Consider the following 22,106-nt stretch of genomic DNA (forward strand, 5'->3'; position numbering starts at 1 on the left):
CAAAAGGGCTGTTTCATGACAGACGATGCATGTTTCTCAGGAGATTTTTTTAAAATCAGAAATCTAACACTTCCTGAATTTAAGGAATCTCTGATGACAATACCATTCTGCATCAATTGTCAGATTCTGAGATGTCTGACTTTGAACAGAGGGAGGTGCCTCAGGTTCTCTGTAAATAAGGACAATATACAGTTTAAGTAAGTTAATTAATTCAATAAGCAAAAGCACAGAGAAAAGACGGAGAAGTGGGATGAGAACTCATAACCCAAAACTCTTCTGCTGGAAATCACTCTTGAACAATTTGTCTTAGGAATTTCTGAAAGTTAATTAACAGCCAAAGAGCGGTCAATTTATCTTTTTCCCTCAGAGAGAGAAACCCTTGATTTTTCTGAAAAATTGTTCTTGATTGACAAGTCAGAAGAGAGCGAAGAAAAAAATTAAATCATCCTGTCAGTGAAAACATTCTAGAAGTTTCCATGGCCTGCTGGTATTCATTATAAACCAGGTTTTGAGAAGTTTCCACCATCATTGGTCACTGGGGAGTGTCCAAGCAGCCCAACACACAGCTTATGTATTTGAGCCCTGTGGTCTTGGTTGGTGCAATTAAATTCGCAGGGAATTAAGTTATCAGGAAGAATAAAACTCAATTTCTACTATCACTGGGCCATTCTCACTAGTCCTGCCTCTATTCTAGGAGTAATAACCCCAGTGCTCTGGCCAATATCCAACCTGGATAGTGGGATTTTGCCTGTCTCCATTCCCTTCAGAACTTCTGCAGGAGTGATTTTTAACTCTCACTCCCCAGGACTGTGCAGCATTGGGGTGACCGCAGACTGTCAAGAGAGTCCTAACCCAAAAAGCGCTATCTAGGGGGCGGGCAAATAGTCCTGACGTTGGCACAAAAGCTGGAAAAGAGCTTTTAAGAACGATAACATGACATTTTCAGATAGAAGGGGAAACTTTCGTCACGCACCAGTCTCCATTTCCCTGATTTTTCTAACTGTTACAGCATTGCTGTCTTGTTTAAGATCATCAGTCCTGGGATCATAAAACTGTGATCTTCTCCTCCAGAGTGCTGGCCCTGGGTTTTAAGGAGCTCTGCGTCCCCCAAAGCATCTGGCCTTGGGCCAGCCGCGCCATAGGCTTGAGTTTATAAAGAAGGAACCCTAAGTTACAACAGGAAGATAAAACAGAGAAGGTAAGTGCAGTTGCAGGGTTCAGACCAGTTCTGGATTTAAAACACGGGAGAACCAGGAGGATAATGGGACCGATGAGAATGATTCAGTAAAGGGTTGGAGTACAGACAGCAGGAGGGCAACAGAGGGGGTCTGAACCGCTTCATTCGGTGATGAGGAGGGACCAGGGAACACTTTCTTTCGGGCCTGTGTGCCCACCAGGCCTGGGGGATCTGCAGATCACAGGCTGTCACCTGGGAGCCCACAGCCTATCCAAGATCAAGACCAAATCAGGAATCGCTACGTGTGCTGAGAAAAGACTGGGAGAACAGCACATTTACAACGAAAGGAACAAAGATGTCGAAAATGTAAAATTACAGCTGCAGCTCTGATGTAAAGAACTTTCCGACAAGGCCGATGGTTATGAAGGGCCAGTCACTGAGAGAGAACTGGACTTCTAGACGCACGCATCCCTTTCCTGGAGCAGACGAGTCGCCGGGCTGAGATGTGGGTTTCACGGTGGGGAGAAGGGGCAAGGTGTGAGGGTGAAGCTCGATGGTCTCATCCAAGCTTCGACTTCATCTGGCAGCGACGGCCGTTACCACCAGGATGGACGCCTGGCCGGCCCGTGCCTCCTAAGAGGCTTCTGCTGCTGCTGTGGATGAGGGGTCAGACATCTGCTCAGCGCCCGTCTGGGAACTTGGCTGGAGGGAGTCAGCGCCGCCGGCAACAAAGAGAGAGAATATGAAGTCGAAACCAGCAGGCCGCCCGCCAGCTGTGGGCACAGGACAAGTGTGTAAACTGTTTTTAGTGAATTCGAGTTGTAGATTTCACTTGAAAGACTATGAAGGAAACAGATGGTCTCTCCATTCTCCTGCCCCTTTTAAACCATGTTTCTACCTAATACTGAAGACTTGCACGAGTTTAGACCTCTCAGCTCCCCGTGCAGGTACATCCTAAAGGGTAAGGTCGCTCCTCTTAGGTTCATTCAGAAAAATCAAGAAATAGCCTCAACACTCGCTTTTCTCCATTCAGCTAAGCCTTAATAAATGGAAGAAGCACCCAACGCCTTTTTGTAAGTCACTTAACATTTTCAGTTGACCTTTATTTTTCTTTCCTCTTCATGTTAAGAAAAAAAAAATAGCCTTTGCTTCCTCAACTTGCCTTTATTTGTTCTTACTTTATTGCGAATGAGTAATTCCCATAATCTCCTCCAAGCCTTCTCCAATTTCTCCTATTCTCTTAAAAACGGAGAAAAATATCAACTGAACTAAATATTCTAATAAAAAATCTGAGACTTCTGCCAAGTGTAGTACAATGGTTACGTTTTAGTTCTCGTCTTTTGGATGCCTCTGCACATCCTAGCATCCTATCGACCTTTTTTTTTTTTTTGAAGAAACAGTAAGTACCAAATAAAGGATTTGTTTCACACATGTTCCCTCGTGTCTGATCAGGCTTTCCCCAGTTCCTTGTGAGTGATTCTCTGTGACATCTGAGACAGAGCCCGCGTCTCAGGACACGCCTGCGGGATATCACGTATTCCCAAACCCTGGACTCCCCTGGCTTCCCTTGTTCCTGGATTCCTGTCTTATGAATCTTTAGGATGGAAATTACACATGTGCTTTTAACTGAGTTTCTACTCGTAACATCCTGTCCTCAAGGAAACTGGATTTAATGGTCCCTTTCTTTGTCGTGCTTTCTACAAAATGCAGTTTTCTTCTAAAGGATTAGTCATCTTATTCAGCTACAGATTTAATATTTTAAATTTCATGTTTAATCATCAAGCTCACCAGTCGAAAAACAAAATAACGGAGGTCAGTCTCTGTCCCAAGCATTGCTACTCAAAACAGTCCCTTCCACATGGGAATCCAACCCAAACTTGGACACCGAGTGAACCAGCAATGATGTTTAGCTATAAAGTCATCAGACAGCTCTTAAGAGCAAAACGCTGTTTAAAACCCTCTCCTACACACAGCACACCTGTCCTCACCTCCACAAGGCTTCGTGCTGGGAAACAGGTACCAGGAAGCCTCTCCAAGCTGGGGATGAGGAGCCCACTGTGGGTGCAGAGCACATGCAGGGTCCCCAGCGAGTGTGCTCCCAGCTCAGCTAAAATCATGACTGTCTGTGACGTCAGTACTTGATCTGACACGGAATCACAGAGGCTGACACCTCTAATGGGTGAAATACTGACATCTCCTATTGTCTCTGAAAGAGCCTCAAAGGCCCAGGCCACTCTGGAGGGGAGTAAACACTGGTCCCTAAGTGCCATGCAGTCCTCGGCACAGATGCCAGGTTCAGAGTCTAATTACTTCTGGGAAAGTGTCTTAGGGCAAGGTAAGGATCATTTTATGCTGCTTCAGGAAATCATAATTAATTTTGAAAACATTTAGAGTTGTGCTAAAATATTGCTTGGAAAATCCAGGTGGTGCTTTGAGGGTTTCTAATTGAATCAAAGACCCTATTGTACCTGCAATCACTAAGGCCCTGAGAAAAGAGATTTTCATGGCTGTTGACTTCAAAAGGCTCTGTGTGGTGGCTTAACTCTCCCTCAGAGGGGCTTTTAGGTTAGGGAGGGGGCTTTGATCGCCGCTGATTGCTGTGAGGTCCACAGAGCTGCGGCCGGAGATGCTATGGGCGGGGCTGTTTAATCAAAATAAATACACGTGGCAGATCTGGGTGCCAGCGTGGAGGAGATTTGTGGGGCAGGGGACAATTGATGGCTCCGGTTTGGGGGATGAAGCAGTAAAGTAAGGGGCCATTTTCTGGTACCAGAAAACCTCAGACACTTTTCACCACCCTCTTGTTGGTGCTGGGGCTATACCACTAACACTCTGAAGCCCCAGGAGGACATCAGAGCTTCCCCCAAAATTGGTGGAGGAGAGAAAGGCTAAGAGTAGAGAATGAGGTTTCTCCCTGTGGACTCAACTGCTCTCAGAACTCTCTCTACCTGCCCTCCTGTCTTTAGGTTCTTCCTTATCGAAGGCCTACAAGTATTTGATTGTGTTGCACGGTAACTAACAAAACCAGTGACTACTCCATCAGAAGAGACTAAATGAAGCAAAAGGCCAGAGGAGAGTGAAAGCCTGTTGATCCTGTTAAAATTGCACCTCAGAGGGCTTCCCTGGTGGCGCAGTGGTTGAGAATCTGCCTGCCGATGCAGGGGACACGGGTTCGAGCCCTGGTCTGGGAAGATCCCACATGCCGCGGAGCAGCTAGGCCCGTGAGCCACAACTACTAAGCCTGCGCGTCTGGAGCCTGTGCTCCGCAACAAGAGAGGCCGCGATAGTGAGAGGCCCGCGCACCGTGATGAAGAGTGGCCCCCGCTTCCCACAACTAGAGAAAGCCCTCCCACAGAAACGAAGACCCAACACAGCCAAAAATAAATAAATAAATAAATAATAAATAAAATTGCACCTCAGGATGACAATCAGCCAAAAACATGTATTTAAGTGTAAAAGACACAAATCGTCTGATCGGTACAAGTTAGAGGAGGCCATAAACGCTAAGCCATAAAGCTTACTTATTGTGACTTTACTTGTCATAAACTCTCCCTCATCAATCTTTCCCACCAGCTCCCTCCGGAACCAGTTCCTCGACAGGGACGGGGGACCCAGGTCTGTGGATGGGCTGCTCTCTGGGCGCCAAGTGCAGGCGCATCTCCATCCGCCGTGGCCTCTGCCTACATCTCATCTCTGCGACGGTCACGTGTGTGGCCTCCCGTGGCCTTCAGCTGCCACACGTGGGTGTGCAAGTCTCTCCACCAAGGAGAGAGAACAGGGTGGGCTCTCCCTCCTTCCCCTGATCAGAGAGCAGCCTGAGGTCGAATCAGAACAATGAACTCTGTCTATCAGGTCACCCTCTTCCCACAGAGAAATCCCACTCATTGAAGACTCATGCTCTGTGCCCTTTAAGTCAGGAAAACCACTGGGTAAGTCTAAGTCTACCAGTTATCACTCAATACAGAAGAGTCAGACAGGCTCAGAATAGGAAAAGAAACCCTGCCTGGTGCCCTTAATTTGCAAACTCTTTTCCAGGCGCCCAGGGCCTCCTGTGGGCTCCTTGCCATGCTGGCGGGTGGGCATCCCAGGGCTCAGCCCATCTCTCAGGAGGACCACGTGGCACACAGGGCGGAGCTTGTAACTCAGCACCTGCAAAGCGGCATCAGGTACCCTGGATGCAGTGGGAGCACACACGGTTGCCGTCAGCCAGGGCGAGCCTCCCCAAGAAGCCGGGTCCCGCAGGATGCACGGAGGACCGGGGAAGGTGCAGAAGGGGGTGATGGGCAAGATCCTGGCGACGGAGACTCCCCGTAGCTGTGAGGAGGCCTTCAGCAGAGACAAGGGAAGGCGGAAGGGGATGAAGGAAGTGACGGGCAGGCCAGCAAGCAGGGCAGATAGGTTGGTCCAAAAGCCACCAAGACTAAGAGATGCCAGTGCAAAATGGGGCAGGGCAGGTATGTAGAGGGAGAAAGGTGTGGTCAATGCCTTTTTTAAAAAACTTCCCTCACGCTGGTTTTTGACTTCTCTCAAGATGGTATGACAGTCGTATGAGGAAAGTTACAGAAGAAAAGAAGAATCTTCGAGAGCCAAAATCATGACCCAATTCTCAGGAAGTGACCCCTCAGGCTGGAGCTTGATCTCTCCATAGGCTGAAGCACTGGCCTCTGAAGATTAAATGATCATTTTAGTGTGAGCCGGGAAATCTGCGTACGCTCCTACACAGCATGTAAATAAATATTTGGCAGTCAACAAAGCCCCTAAAACGTGAATTGTGTGTGAGGATATTATCAGCCTGGCTTGAAAAATAAAGGACCCTTATTGGCCGAAACTTAGAAAAACTGCTTAAAATGAAAACCATCCCTTTTTAGAAGAAAATGCATTGGCACGTGACTTAACAAGTGTCTGCCTACCCACCATGGTGCTGTATTATTCTGGAAATTGTTTTCTCCTCTCCACAAGAACAGCCTTGATCCAGGAGTTATTTTAAGACCTATTTGTTTTTCCCTAATAAGGATAATTATCTCCAGAGAAGCAAAATGATTAAGTGGTCATGAACGGTGCACTCCCAAACATCTATAATTGCAAAATGAGCTGACCTTTACCGAGTTTGTGTAAAATAGTTTCCGTGCTTGGGGACTTGGGCTTCACTGAAGGTGGGGGAAGGAAAGGGCACCTTTGTGCTCACAGCCTAACCGACCTCCTCTCCTACGGGGTGTGGTTTCTGTAGCTCTGATGGGCACCTCTTCACATGGTTTTCCCTGAAGTGTTAGATGCTCTGTCTCTAAATGGCCCATCTGACTCCCAGACGAGCCAGGAGTGATGTCACATGGTACTTCTCAATATCCAGGGTCAGCACTTCCCAGAAGATGAATGACCACTCCAGCCTTTAAATCCAGAGTCCAGCCCAGGGTTCCATGTACTGGATTCCACCACGAACGCAGATTCCTTCCTAGCCAAGCGCACCCACCAAGAGGAGATGGGAGGGGTTGTGTTCTGTCTGTCGTAGCATCTCTAACCATTGAGAGCAGAGCTTGACCGCACATTCATTAATGACATTCATATTATATGTGCAAAAACCACATGCAGCTCAGTTTAGAAGGAATGCAGTTTTGGATTATCAAAAAAAAAAAAAAGTTGAGGGAACAGTGGTTGACTTCGCCTTCCAATGCAGGGGGTGCGGGTTCGATCCCTGGTCGGGGAGCTAAGATCCCACATGCCTCGTGGCCAAACAACCAAAACATAAAACAGAAGCAATAGTGTAACAAATTCAATAAAGACTTTAAAAATCGTCCACATCAAAAAAATCTTAAAAAAAAAAAAAAATCGAGAGTCTTGGAACCTCAGAGACAAAGAACAGATTGCCTGAAGTTTCTGCGGCACGGTTAAGACTAGCTAAAAGGAGCAAACATTCACTGGGGTCTTTCCATGGACCAAGCATATGCTAAATTCATTATTTCCTGTTAAGAAAGCTATTGTCCACCGGTGTTAAAACCTGACTTCAGAAGCAAGAGATTGTCCCAGATAAGGGAGGGAGAGAGCGCCCTTCTGATTGGACGACACCATTCGGGGAGCTCCAGGATCCAGAAAGCAGCCTGATTCATGAACATAAACCCCACTGACCATGCACACAGACAGACATCGTGCGATGATAATAATAATGTCAGAGATTCCACCACCTGCATCGAAAGGAAGGCGTGGAGAGGGGAAACAGCGGAAGACCCACGACAAATGTCTCAGGATAAGCATGGGACAGCGGAGCGGTCTGGGCACGGCTGTGCTTTGCTCCCCCCGCCCCCGGACCAGGTCCTGCCTTCTCCCCTCCCTCTGTGTCCAGTGCCTTCGTTCCAGGTATGGCTGGAGGGATACGGAGGTGGACGGGTGACCCTCTAGTCTTCTCTACCTCTGCTCACAGCAGAGAAACATCTTTACCTTTCGGAGTGTAAAACCCTCTTTATCAATGACAGTACAAATCATGCAAGGACCACAGAATTTTTCTAAACAGGAAATTATCCAGACTCTGTGTAAGACCAAGATCCAACACTCGCGCTAGAAGAAAGACGTTAGAGAATGGTTTTCATGGTCTCTGAGGCTGTGGCTACATGTACACAATCTGGAGGCATTTAAAGGAAAAAACGAGGATGGAAATGAAGCAAAATAGCATCCAGCTTTGCAGCACCCCACCGACGCCGCTGAAACTGCCACGATGCAGAAGTCCTGTCTCTAACTCTGCGATCTCATCAGATAACTGCAACCCGGCGGGGGTCGGCCGGCGCGGGGCTCACGCCACACGACCAAGTTCAATCGCACATGAATTCCTGGAAGACGCTGGGTCCAGGCGGGGCTTGAGGTTTAACTGTTGAAATCATCATTCTTGGTGTATCACAAACACTTATGGGCTTTTTGATGAAAGAGAACATCCATCAAACATTTCTGGGAATGTATTTTTAATAATCATAAGGTTAAACTCACCGCCTCTGTTCATTTGAAATCATTCTTTGCAACTAAATTCGCTTGAGATCCTTCCTTATCCTAAATCTGCAAGAAAACTCGAAGTGGCAGCTGGCGCATCCGACCGAACCCGTCGTTCTACTCACCTTGGAGCTGGCGGCCCTTGTACAAATCCCTTGTTTTGGTCGGATGAGCCCTGGCCGTGTTGTCACATTTCGGCTGTTCGTACCTACGAGGAGGGGAAGGAAAGAGAAAAGAGCCAGTTTGAGACACTGAGATGGGGGCTGCCTTCCGTACCCGTGTGTTCACACCACAGGCTTCCTTGGTCCCCGGGACACATTGGGCGTCTCATCCTCACGTTACTGTGCTCGGGATGTAGGACCTTTGGTGACCTTTGTGGCAATTTAGTATATTCTTCACAGTCAGTAGGAAGAAGCATGACGCACAGGGCTCTGTCTCTCCATCCAGTTTCTGAAGCACAACCTGTAGAGTGGCTGCCGAACGCCCCTGCCTAGGACGGGATTTTGGTACGGTTCAGGGTGGGGAGGGGCTGAGGAGGGGGAAATGCAAGCACAAGCACTAAGCGAGGGCAGGGGGCACAGCCCCCGGGAAAGAGTGCAAAGTCTCAGAGAGGACCTCAGAGCTCTAGACTGATACATTACTCAAAGACCAACGAATTCAAAATCTAACTCCCGAAGCTACAAAAGGTTGTCTCAGGGTTCAAAGAATAACGTGTATGTTCTGGGCCCACGGAGTCAACAGGAAAAGGGTGGCCCTTGGTATCTGAGCAGGCGGGACCCGGGGTGCCTGCCGGCTACTTCACTTCGGGCAGCGGGCACTTCGGGGATACCAGTATTAACAGTAATTCTGGATGGATCTGACAGCTGGGCTCCAGATCCAGGCCCAGGTGGGCAGCTTGCCCAGCGGAGCCTCCTTCAAGGCTCTTTATAAAGCCCCTTGGGTGGGATACGTGGAGAGACTCCCAGCACCTGCCCCTTTGGTGGGAGACACAGGGAGACGCACATCACCTGGGGAACCGCCCCATCTTACGGGGACACCGACGATTCGGTAGCGTGCCTGGCAGCTGTGAGAACCTGCGCTTAGGGCTCTTAATGCAGTCTCAGGGGTCAGGAAAGATTCTTGGAAAACGCGAACGACAGTCAGAGCCAGTCGGCGTGGGCGCAGGAGGGACGGTCAGGTCCAGGGGCTGCTGATTCTCAGGATGTGAACAAAGTCCCCTTGAGGCCTCACCCTCTCTTGCTGCCCGTTTCCTTTTCACTCTCTCAGAAAGAGATACGAGATCATGTTTACTTCATAGGGATCACTCCTGATTCTTATTTTTCATTCTTTCTTGTTTTCCCACCCTAGAAAATAAAAGAATGAAATTTCCCGCTGAAGGGATCCTTTCTCAGCGTCCCTCCCTGGCGCCCAGGGAGCCAGGGCCAGTCTTGGAGGGTCGGGTCCAGCGCAGCTGAAACACAGCCAGGGCACCACGAGCTCCTCCAGCCCCTCACACCCTGAATAGCCTCTTTGATACCAGAAAACTTAACACCCCACTCACACAAACTTAATATGCCTTTTTGAAATGTTGTTTTTGAAATTAAAGAGTCCCCGACACACTCCGGCTAACAGTTAAGCGATCACATTTTCACCAAAAGCCATTAACTCATATCCTTTTGAAATGCAGTGGGGTTCCGTGCAGATGGCATTGGAACCACGGTCACAGGAATGAATGGGGGTGAAGGGACCTCTTACCCACCTGGTGTCTCCTCTCCCACCTGGGACTGAGGCAGGTAGGTAAGGAGCCAGAAATTCCCTAGGCGAACATTCGGGAAAGAAGGCAGGTAACGGAGAGATGGCTAAGACCTCGTTGTTACTCACCCTTGTTAAATCTGGGGAAACTGAGCATGTGCTCAAGACAGAAAAATCCTCGTTTCAGACTCTAGATCAGCGTCCGTGGGGCTGGGGAGGTTGGAAATGGTACCCACGCTAGAGCTGACACCTTCACAGCCAGCAGCCCGTGAAACGTGAGCTGTGAAAGAACAAGCAAAGTCCCAGCTCCTAACCAAGCAGGCACAACTAGGGATGGGGCTCCCGGGGAGGCCGAACGGCCCAGCCATTCCTGGGGTGTTTGATCTGTGAGGATGTCAGCCGCCGGCTGTTCTGTCGTGTTAAGAGGTTGGACCGTTAGTATGAACTCTGTGTACAGCCTGTCAAAGGCTCGGAGTCAACGCCGGTATCCCCCATGTGGTGATAAGAAACCGCAAAACTGCCAACCCCGTTCTGAAGCTTTAACTTCGAAGCCGCCTGGAAATTAACCTTACTGCGTGATCATCATGGTTTGGGCTGTAGATGCCTCAAGAATCCCAGCACTGATGCTGATATAAAAATGTATGTTTAAATGACAGCATTCTGCTCCTTGTAAAGAATACTGTGACTTGCGGAAATGACAATCTCAACAAATAGAATCAGTGCCTTTGAAGATAAAGCCATTTAAATTGTGTTGACATCTGTCAGCATCCTTTTCAATCGTGTTTAACTTATTTGTATAAGATAAGAAAGCACATCTCTTAATCGTCTGGTTGCCCATCAGATACCAGGCTCTCTGCCAGGGAGAAATTCGATTTCATGCTCACACGGCCAGCAAGCCACGTGGGCTCCAGAGGCTGGGAACGGGGTCCTCGTGCCAGGTCAGAGCAGCCTGCAGCCTGATGGCAGGTGGACAGACCCTCACTGGCCGTCAAGAAAGTGAAAGAGAAGCCCCTCCGTTCTGGGCGCTAATGTAGTAGCTGGCAGTCAGCCTGTTCCAAGCTGAACGCGACAGCTCACGCCAGCTCTCCCCTCTATTAATCAGCGACCAGGCTGGAACCTGCCCCCGTCCTCCCAGGTCCTGTCCCACCACGCGTGGCCTGGCCTCCGGCCTGCAGGGGCTCTGAACACCTCGGCCAAGATGTCAGTTTTGACTCAAAAAGGCAGGGAGACCAGCAGATGCATCAGACCGGTCCAACTCATGTTTCTACCTGACGACCATCCCACCTAGAAATTCTGCCCCGTAGCTGCTCTCTGCCTCTGTGTGTTTATTGTCTTTGGCACAAGCCTGTAACAAAATGTGTGCTTTGTAATTACGTTTCATGATGACACAAGGAAAGGAGGACTAGCTTATAATGAGAATGCATTTTATATTTATGTCATCTTACTGTTCTCGGATTTTTAAATTATTCTTCCCCGTCCGAAAATATAAAGAACGATTGGGGGGTGGTGGGAAACTTGAACTGTCTACCCAAATATAAATCAAAACTATAAAGTATCTCCCTGGAATGGCTTATTTCAGAAAAATTGCAAGAAAATAGCATTTATGCACCAGAAAGTATTTAACTAATAATGCAGAAGACTTTCTGTGACATTGCTACTCAGTCACAGTAGAAGCAGGGGTAAGTGAGGGCTGGTGAAGCTGGCCAGCATCTCATAAGATATGCCTTAAACTTGATGATTTTGACTGATTTCCCAGTATCCATGTAGAAATCTGTTTAAACCAATTCCATTTTTCTTGCCAGTGATGGGTTCAGCTGTAGTCATATGATCCAATTACGGCCAATAATCCATGACTTAAGTCTGCTAGGGGACTTTTAGGAAAGGTTGTTTGGTTCCTGAGAAAGAGAGAGATGGGCTGTGTGTCCTCTGAGCATGTGGTGTCTGAATGAGATGCCCGGATCCCTGAAGCCATCTTGTGACCATGAGGGGAGTCTGTCCAAGGGCAAAGGCAACACACTGAGGATGTCAGAGGAAAGATCTGGGAGACTCTATGTCCTCAGTGACATCACCAAGTCATAGCACCCACTGAAAGGGAACTTCTTCCATCTCTGCACCTCTTCTTTAGATTACATAGTCCCTCCCTGTTAATGCGATTTGTCAGATTTATCACTACTAGAAGTGAAGAGCTTCCTAATCGATACATCCTCCCTTTTGGTCAAAACGTAACTAGATTCTGGCTCTGGGACCTACGCTGTCGGGGGGCCACATTCCCCCCTCCGTCTGGACTGCCCCCCGCAGACATCATCGGCTTGCTCCCCAGATTCTTCTGGACCGGAATCCGACCTCAGCACTTTGGGAGCCCCCGGCCGTCCTGCTGAAGTTGCCCCCCTCGGGTCCCTATTTCCTGTACACTGCCCTCCAGTGCAGCTACCACAGGCCGGCGTGTTAACTCACATTCAGCTTATCTGCTTATGTGTTTTGCTCATCGTCCCTTCCCCCCATGGGAACATAAGCTCCATGCAGGCACAGGGTTGTGTCTGTTTTGTTCCCTGCATCCCCCCAGCCCCTAGAGCGGTGCCTGCAACACTGAGGGGTTTCAAACGTTGAGTGAACAAAAAGTGAACCTCTGGGTGACAGGGAGGGGTGTTTCTCGGAGCTTTAAGAGATCGCATCCTTTCTGTGCTAAACTCCGTCACACGTAGAACCTGCTCTGCGTGGCCTCGGGGGCCCAGGGGGTGGCCCCGTCCATGCCTGGGTGCTGAACGATGGGGCCCAGGGCCCTCCCTGACGGGCAGTAGCCTGGTCAGAGGGTGACATTCTGGCCAGTTAGAGTGAGGGGAGGCCCACCGCGGGTCCATGGGGAAGGCCTTTCCTGCTGTCAGAAAAGCCACATTATGTTGTCACGGCTGTGTGATGCTTCTAGAAGCCAGGACAGGAATGAGGCCAGAGCAGGCTGGTGCGCTGAAGACGCAGAGCAGAGAGAACAAAAACGGCTCATGAAAATCACGTCCTTTAACTGCGGAAATAATCGGAGCCTCTGTCCCCGAGAGCGTTGGGAGCGGTCACGTTTCAGACCGGTGGGCCGCAAGGACAGCTTGGCCTCGACGGACGGAGCCCTGTGGGCAACGTGCGGGTTCTGACACCCCCCTCGCTACTAGCCTCAGTTCTGATGGTGTCGGGGTCTTGACAGTCAGCATTGGAGAGGATGAACAGAGGAATGAACGAATGAGAGGAAAGTACAGCTCGAGTCTGAGGGGTCTCCTCCCCTGGGTCTAATTTAAGTCTGTTTCTTGAAAGTCAAAGAAGAGGGAGTCCCTCCCTCCTGTACAAAGAATAGGGAAAATGAGAACTTGGTACTCTGTTCCACAAACGTCTGGGCAGAATGAAATCAGGACGGACAGGAGGGAGGGGGGCTTCTTGTGTTTCTCGTCTGACTGTGAGATAAAAACGTTTACAGGTTCTACAGGGACAGCGTGATAAAGCTGATCTCAGCCTCTGAGCCCGTCTGCGGAGGCCTGGCTCTGACAGTGTCAGGACTTTTGCTGGCCGGAGCTACGAGGTCGTTCTTAGCGCCCCTGCAGCTGGGCCGGCGCTACGAGATCGTTCTTAGCGCCCCTGCAGCTGGGCCTGGGGAACAAACAGCCCGACTGAAAGACACAGTCCACAAGCCTGAGTCTGAAGTAATGGAAATGTCATTTCCCAAGAAAGGTTTCTTAGAAATGAGCACTCCCTGCGTACAGACGCGTTCAGGAGCGAGAAGAGCAATTTCTCACACAAAACCTGGGGAAGATTTATGTTCTCTTTATGTTTGAAACAATCTCCTACGACCACCCGCAGAGGGAACCTCAGCCTCTGGCCTGGACACCCCATCGGGGTCGCCTGTGTGCAGGGCAGGCCACGTGTCCAGGGAGGCCGGGGCCTGGGGTTCCCGTCCCCAAGGAGCCTGGTCTCCCGCATGAGCCAGATGGGGCTCCAGGTGTGGCTGGACTTTCTCACGAGGAAAAGTCAGCTGGTTGCCTGTCTCTCCAGCTCCCGGAATCTACATAGGTGCATTTCCCCTTCTACACGCACCATGGTCACCCTTGAGAAATTGGGGGAAGCTTCAAGGTGCTCACGCCTCAGCGCTGCAGAGGGAACCAGGGCTTAAGCTGGATCAGCCGGGAGAGGTACTAGTGTCCTTTACCTGTAAACTACTTTTATACCAACCTATGAAAAACCAAAGGTCAATTCATATGACCAAGAGCCGCAAAAACATCCTTACTTGTTCACTCTATTTCCAGGAACAAATATAAGGTCTTCTCCTGGTGCTATTACAAAATGACCTGCTTTGCTCGGACTCGCGCAAAACATGAATGAATGGGTCGGTTTGTATTTCAGACCCTGAGTAACTACTGTTGCCCCTGACCTCAGCACTCTCTTTCTTTTTCAGTGGTAATTTCAGCAGACAGGTATCTCTGGACTACAGAGAGCCGTCCTGGGCAATCGGTTCCTGTGAAATGCGAGGTTCCCTTTGCCAACACCGGGGACAAAAGAAGCTGAGGTGATAGATGATAACATTCTAGGTGCCCACCCCAGCCTGGACACCAGAGCCATTTTTCAAAATTCCAGCCTGCATGAATACGGATAGGAGCAAAACTGCCTAAAAGGTCTGTCTTCACCACCCTCGTGCCATCACTGGCATCGCCAGCTCCTGGTGACGTCAGGGAGACGGGCTCCCGCGGGCACAGGCGTTAACGCCGCACTGAGAAGCGGGGCGAGGTCCGGGGCACGGGCATCGCATCTGCGGCGGTGGGAACCACGGGGGCTCTGCGTTCCGGGGTCTCCGGCCCCACGGAGCCTCACCTGGTGGACGTGCCCGGGATGGGGCGGCCGGTGTCCACCAGGACGCACCAGCAGTAGCCCGTGGAGGGGTGGCACTGCACCGGCTTGTAGAGGCCGCCGTGGGCGCACTCGGGGATGACCACGTTGTCGTTCTTGGGCTGCCTGGCCTCCTCTAGGGCCGACTGCTGCTCCTGGTCACACGAGGACGCTGCAGTGAGAAGGAGACACGCGTGAGCCCGCGGCTGGTCACCCAGGGAGCCGATGGGGGATGAGACTGAACAGCAAACGGAGGGGCCGGCGAGGAGGGTCAGGGCGGGCGGTCCGCGTCCACAGGTGGATCTGACGCCCCGTGGACCCCCGGAGGCCACAGGCGGGACCCAGGCCCCAGGGATGGCCGCAGTCCTCTGCTCTGGGTCCCCGGGCCGGTGGGCACGTGGTCCAGTCCCAGCGAGTCCTCGCGGCCCCTCCCGCTGCAGCCCCCACATGCTGACACCACTACCCACGCCCCCCAGGAGGGTCCTGGAAGAGCAGCCCCCCACTCGCCCCGAGGGCCAACTGAGGCTGAGTCTGGAAATCCCAGCTGCAGTATTTCCAAAACGGCTGCGTTTCTGGAAATTAGTCAAGAAGAAGAGATGAGGGACTTTGTTTTAAAGCTGTGTGCAGGGGTAAGCTCTGAAGCTCATCCACAGGAAAACTAAGTGATAACTTTAAAAAATGCCAGGACTGGGTATTTCCATGTATAAAGGCTTATGTCTTTGTATGTTAATAAATTCCGTTTCTTTTTTGCGTTTGGACATGAGCTAACTTAGATCCACGTTCTGCCCCAAACAGACTGAGAATGCCTTAGAACCAAATCAACGAGTCCAAGCTACTCATAGACCGAGAATGCCTTAGAACCAAATCAACGAGTCCAAGCTACTCAGTGATCCTCAGACGGTAATGAATTTGAGTCAAATAAAAGGTGAAGAACACTTTATCCCTCACTAGAGATTCACATGAGCTTTAAAATATAATCCAGAAAACACTGGGCACAGAATATTCCAAATGTTCCTGTTCTGCATCCTTCCAGCCCGAAGACATGGCATTAAAAATTCACAGCAGCGAACCAACCTCCTCCTCACTCGTGTTAAAGAATTCCAAACGTGGGAGCTTGTTTCCAGTTTCCGCCCTTGCAGCGGGGTTTCTCTGGGCTTGGCCTCTGCACCGAATCAGAGCCATCACGAACAAACAGCCCACCACGAGACCTCTCCCCCTCGGACCCAGGGCCACCTCAGAAAAGGCTCTCCCTCACCTGAGCTGTCTTTTGGGATCTAAAGATTCTTTTGTTTTCCTATTTCTCCGTAAAAGGGAAAAGAAAACAGCCAACGTATTGGACGAATATATTATAATAAAATCTTTAGAGCAATTTCCTGCTTAGAAAGTAATGTTGCATAAATTATGTTTCAGCCTGCTTTGAAATGAGCTAACTACAGTTTGCAGGGAGGTTGTGACGGTAGATGTGACACCGCACAGGTGGGGAACCCCCGAAAGCTGGGAAAGCGTGTGACACAGCATTGTGTGTCAGTGCTGCCGTGGCTGGTGATGGGGGCACGGTACCTGGGAGTTAGGCACCTGACTCACGTGACAACTCAGGTGACCAGACTGAAGGAGGTTCCATATGCAATGTGTCACAGAAACCCTGTTTCATAAAGGTTAGCTCGCATTTTCATTATTTTTCCAGCACTTAAAAAATGCCTGAAAATAATTTTTTAAAAAAATGCCTGGCATATCACAGGCACTCAATAAATCTGTTTGAGATAACTCATAGTCATGACATTAATCGTTACAAAACTACCTAGATTTTCTTTCCCTAGTAATTCCATTTACAATCTGAGGACAGTCACATGTACGTTTAACGCTGTGACTAGTTCATCTCCTGACTGTATTACCAGATGCTGCTATTGTGTGAGCATGGCATCCCTGCGCACGTCCTGGAAGAACACAAAGGTACGGGGCACCTGGGATTCTCCCCTCGCTCCGACTCAGAAGACACTCACTGTGCTTCCTCCTTGGCTGACCTCAGCCTCCTGAAAATGGACGAGGAGGGTGGAAGCTGTATTGCCGTGTGTCCAGACCGACGTCTTGTAGGATAATCTCAAAGCCCAGGGTGGTTCAAATCTCACAGTCATTCTACATTGTTTAATGAACACGAGAGGAGACGGAAGAAATGGCCCTTGAACCACGGCACGCGGTTCTGTTCCTAACAGCGAGGGCCCTGGTCGCTGCTACAGAGACAGCCCTGCACCCTCAGCTTCCGCCCCCTTTAGGAAGGCATGTGGTCTGTGAGCGTGTGGACCAGGGACCAGGTCCCGAGCCCACTCTGGGACCCTGAGCTGTCTGAGCTGCCCTCCGCTCTCCGAGGCATCCATGTAATTCCATTACATTCCCTGTGGCTTTAATTTCCAGAAGTGGATCTTTTTTTCTGAGGTCGGGGCAGTCTGCAAGTTAAGAATTTTAAATAGCAAAGCTACGATTCTAAATCAGTCCAACATCAGGATCAGGCATTTCGTTTCCATCAGTAGTCATACTGCATTGATCGGTGCACTCAACACATACTGCACCAGGCACTGCTCTGGGTGCTAACAGGGTACCCGTGTAGGGGATTTCTAATACACGGTTCATCTCTAATACACACAAAAAATGAATGGTGTTGCATTTCTTATAACAGCACCACCCAATTTTTTAAAAATTTCATACTGTTTCCTGTAAGTTCTGTACTCTTCTATGTACTCTAGATTTTGCTCAGCAAAGAGGTAGATATATAAATCAAACTGACCCCTGTGTTACAGGGTTAATTTAACGAGGCTTTCGCTCCAACTGTGACTAGGAAACTGGCTTGGAATCAAAATGACAATGACTCATGTTTCTTTCTGAAGTGACCAGTTCGTTACTTTAGATCATGGGGGCAACCTAAGGGGGATGGAGGCTGAGCTACACGTTTTCAGAGGCAACTGGGTCCTGTCTTTTGAAACCCTCAGAGTAGCTGGTCCGTCCCTAACTGGAGTTCCACATGCAGGCGGCTCAGCTGATGGTGGGGGTCTGCTCCAGGAAGCTCTCCTGGAGACACACTGCTTACTTTCCTGTGCACTTGGCCCTTTTTCAGAAGCTTTACTAGTGAACAGAATTTATGGTGTGATTATCTGGGCACAAAATGCTTTCCATGCTCTATCCAAGAACATACTGTATCTATAGAAATACTTCTGGAAGATTCTTGAAATGGCCCTTTTGAGGATTTTACATCATATTTGAAGGCTCATCATAAGCAAGGTAGTATTGATTAAGTCAACCACCTCTTAGAATTTGCTGAGAATGTTGTAAAATATGGCAGATATCATTGCCAAGTCAGAAGAGATTCCGTGTTTGTTTATATAAACATCCTGGCTGAAGTTAGAACCGTTCACTTATGCAATTTTATTTGGTAAACCTGGCTCCGTGTGGGGAATTCAGTTTCTCTTATGGGAGAAATGCAATTACATTTTACATTTTAGGGCCATGTGGAAGGAAGTAGATCTTCTTTAAACAAATTCATGATGGTCCAAGGGAACAGAGGCTAAAGGGCTGTCCCATCTATCTGTTTAAAAGTCACCCTCCTGAGACAGCTGAGCTCTGCCCCATTCCGCTGGGGCCACAACGAGATGGCTGAAGGGAAAAGCTCCTGGAGCGGGATTCTCTCCGGCAAAGATGCCCCTGTTCTGTTCAGGATGCTAATCGCGCCTGGAAAAGGAGGTGAACGGCCAACAAGTCGTATTTCATCGCACTGGACGCTCACCCAGTCACTGAGACACACGGGAACAGGACTCCAAAAAGACATACCCCAACCATGTTTTAGAAAAATATCAGTGAGATCTCATCACACGGTAGGAAAGAGCACAGAAAAAGGGACTCTTTAGAGAAAGTAAAAATGGAGAGGACCAAACAACAATGGTGGAAATAGGAGAGAGGGAAGGAGGGACGGTTGAAAGGCGCTGGTAAAATTCTGGTCAGGACTGGCTGAGGGCCAGGTGAAAGCGTGTGTGCCAGTGGAGACGCCTGCAGCTGGCTGATGGGTGAGGGTTGCAAAGGGCACCAAAGCTGGAGTTTTACAGTAATTATCTCATGAAAAGTTAGGTTTGAATCCATTCCAAAAGGATGTCCTCCAATGGATAAAAATAAAGTTTGGGATTCTGGAAATAATTCAGCAAGAAAATAAAATAACTAATGCTCACAAAATTCAAATTATACCATCCACTTTAATAGGTTAGATGAAAATATTTACGTTTTCTTTCCCATTCAGACGAGATCGGGCACGTTCAGCATGGTATGACCGACCGTGACATCTTTCCTATTCAGAAGGGCTTTAACTACATAATTTTCTCTTATACTGAATGTTGAGGAGTTAATGTGTGAAAGAAGAAGAATTGAAAGAGAAAAAATGAACAGAAGGAATTTTAATGTGAGGGCATCCAAAGGAAGGCGAGCTGTGTCGAAAGAAGCCACTGCATTTGTCCAAGAAAAACCAGCCAAAGAGAGTTCCCATTTGAGGAATACGCTGCGGGCAAAGGAAAAGTTGAGAGATTATTTAGAATTGATGATTGGGTTGAATAAAGATTTTTTTTCCTAAGGAAAGAGGCCTGAACATACTTTGAGGTGAAAGAAAAGCAGCCTTTGTAATAAATGAGGCTCGTGTCCCTAGAGAATTGGGAAGTGATACGAAACTCCTAGCGCAGTTATGGGACACGGGATGGCTCTTCTGAGCCAGCTTCATGCCGTAGGGGCACAGATCAAGTTCTGGACTAGGAGACAGACTCTGGTTGTTCTCCAGCCTTGAACTACTAGTCTGACGAACTTCAGCAAAACTCTCACCTCACAGATCCGATACCCTCTTCTGTGCCTGTCCTGCCTCACGGGTCGTTGTGGTCGGTGGAATCACACGTGAAAAGTGGCAAGGATTTGGGCGAATTTATTATTAACATTGAGCAAAAGTTTAACATAACCCATTAGACATAGAAACACAAAGAGCAAAAGGTCCTACGAAGAACAACCAGAGTCATAACCCAAAAGAAAACTTTACGTGTATTCAATATCACAGATGTAGACTTCTAAAACCACATCTTCAGCACAAGAATGGGGAAATATTGGGTTGAACGTCTGGATTCATTAACACCCATGCTTATGCTGCACTGTCCTAATCACCTGACCCATCAAGTCACAGGATATAACAAAGTCTCAAGTAATAGACGAGAATTAAAATGGACCAGATTGCAGCTACAAGTTCTGCAGTTTGTGTCTGGTAAGAGAGATGTCTACTCACTTTCAAAATGATATATGCAATTTGTCATGCTGTCAAATCTCAACATTCTTTACAAAAAAACAACCTTCCGTTCAGTGTATTAAACCCATTCTCACACAGGCCACTGGCTTTGCAGCAATCTGGATGGTTCTTTTCTTGCCCCAGCTTAACTAACTCTCCTGCTGGTACTGTGACCCTTGACCCTACATGGAAATGCGTTAACTCTTCAACATGATTATGGTGATTGCACTGACCTTTCTTCTATGATGAATTTTATTTAAGCTTTTCTAGTTCCAAGCAGTTGTGTTTGTGCCTTCTCTAATGCTTGGATATTCGTCTCCTGGGCTACACACCCCATTTTGAGCAGACTTCTGAGAAGTAATTAGCACTTTTGAGATAGTCTGCCTCAGTATTTTTTCATTATCGTATTAGACTAGAAACATGAGTACAATTCCAATTTGCTTCTGTCAATTTTAAGTTCTGCAATTATATAACAATTCTGTATTTTTAGAAAAGCTACCTCTGTAAATTTGGCAGAAGTTCCATTAAAAAATTAGTTTATTTCCCAAACTAGCAGATTTTAGTGACTTAAAAGGTGTCTGACAGTTTGTTCAAGTAATCTGACAACCGAAGGGAATCAGATTATAGATGGTAACAAATGGCTGCCAGACATTTACGAACTCAAAGGAAAAAAAAAACTCTTAAATGAAGATCTCTTTAAACGGAGGATCCTTGATTTTAGTGTGATGAAGCCTGAAGCATTTTTATAGGCAGCAATAACAAGTCGTATCCATTCTACAAACGTGGTCCTCAGATTTGGCCGTATTTCAGAAGGATGCCCACTGCAGCTGTCAGTTTTGTGGTCAGCTCTCCTTCTTAAGGGCTTCCCATTAATATTTGGGGTTTTATGGCAGACACAGAAAACCCTACCCACAAAATGAAAGATTTGGTAAACTGGATTGCTATTAATACATTTTATAACTTATACTCACCAAAAGACACTATTAAGAAAGTGAAAAGGCAAGCCCCAGACGGGGAGAAAATGTTTGTAACACACACACCTGACGAAGATTCAGGTTATGTCAATAACCCCTACAAATCAATAAAAGTGGCAAATAATCTAATTTAAATCGGGCAAAGATTGGAACTGACAATTCAAAATGAAAGGTATGTGATTGAACAATAAGCAGTGAGAAAACTGCCCGGCGTCCCCAGTCCCCAGGAAAATGCAAAGTAAACCCACAGGAGGTACCTCCGTGGGCCTGTGGGAGGGGCCCTGATGACCCACACCGGAGGCCCCCAAGGCTGGCGCGGATGTGGAGCAGCGGGGACCCTCCTGTATTCCCCCCACAAGTGTGAAGTCTACACCAGGTGTTTACCCAAGAGTCATTAGAACCCACATCCACAGAGCGATGAGTGCAGAATGCACACGGCAGCTTCACTCATCACAGCCCCCAAACGGAAACAACTAAAATAGCCATTTACTGGAAGATGCACAGATCGTGGTATATGCACACAATATACAATTGTGCATATAAACTAGAGAATAAATGGGTAACAAATATGACCAACAAGAGTGAATCTAAAAACTATTATAATGAGTAAAAAAGGCAGAAACCAGGAGTTGTACGGTGCCATCGTTCCATTTATACAAAACTCTAGCGCGGGTAAAAGGATCGTCGAGTGATGGGAACCTAAGCGGCGGCGGCAGCCAAGAAGGCCCGGCCCGGGAGAGCCTGAGAGCATCGGCGGTGGTGGAGACGTCCTGTCCTGGGGGACACACACGCCGCAGCCCACCTCACCGTGCAGACACGTTCCCGATAGACAGTCGACACCTAAATGACGCGTAAAAAGTCCTCTTAATAAAAATAAAATAGGGATCCTAAGATATGAGAAAATATCGACCACATTTTAATGGGCCATATATTTATTTTCCTTTTAGGTGTATCTGAGGATGGACAGTGTCTCGCATTCAGTGATAAACCAAATACACATGCGAGTCCATCGCTCGCTCCCAGGAACAGTACTTAACAAATGCTTAGTCTTTTCTTTCTGTTTGTCCAACAGGACGTGGCGTTCCATTACCCACTAAACAAACAC

General features: G+C 48.3%; 1 protein-coding gene across 2 annotated transcripts in view; it reads right to left on the bottom strand.

The window, feature by feature from the left end:
* Positions 1–22,106, bottom strand: part of SMOC2 (SPARC related modular calcium binding 2) — a 155,736-nt gene that overhangs the window by 36,261 nt on the left and 97,369 nt on the right. For both annotated transcript variants that reach the window (XM_036872202.1, XM_036872201.1), the window contains exons 8-9: positions 14,720–14,906; positions 8,272–8,354 (exon numbers count right to left, since the gene is read on the bottom strand). In XM_036872202.1, the coding sequence (XP_036728097.1) occupies positions 8,272–8,354; positions 14,720–14,906 (270 nt within the window). The remainder of the gene's footprint in view (positions 1–8,271; positions 8,355–14,719; positions 14,907–22,106) is intronic.

This window comes from Balaenoptera musculus, chromosome 12 (assembly GCF_009873245.2).
Source record: "Balaenoptera musculus isolate JJ_BM4_2016_0621 chromosome 12, mBalMus1.pri.v3, whole genome shotgun sequence".
Classification (NCBI taxonomy): Eukaryota; Metazoa; Chordata; class Mammalia; order Artiodactyla; family Balaenopteridae; genus Balaenoptera; species Balaenoptera musculus.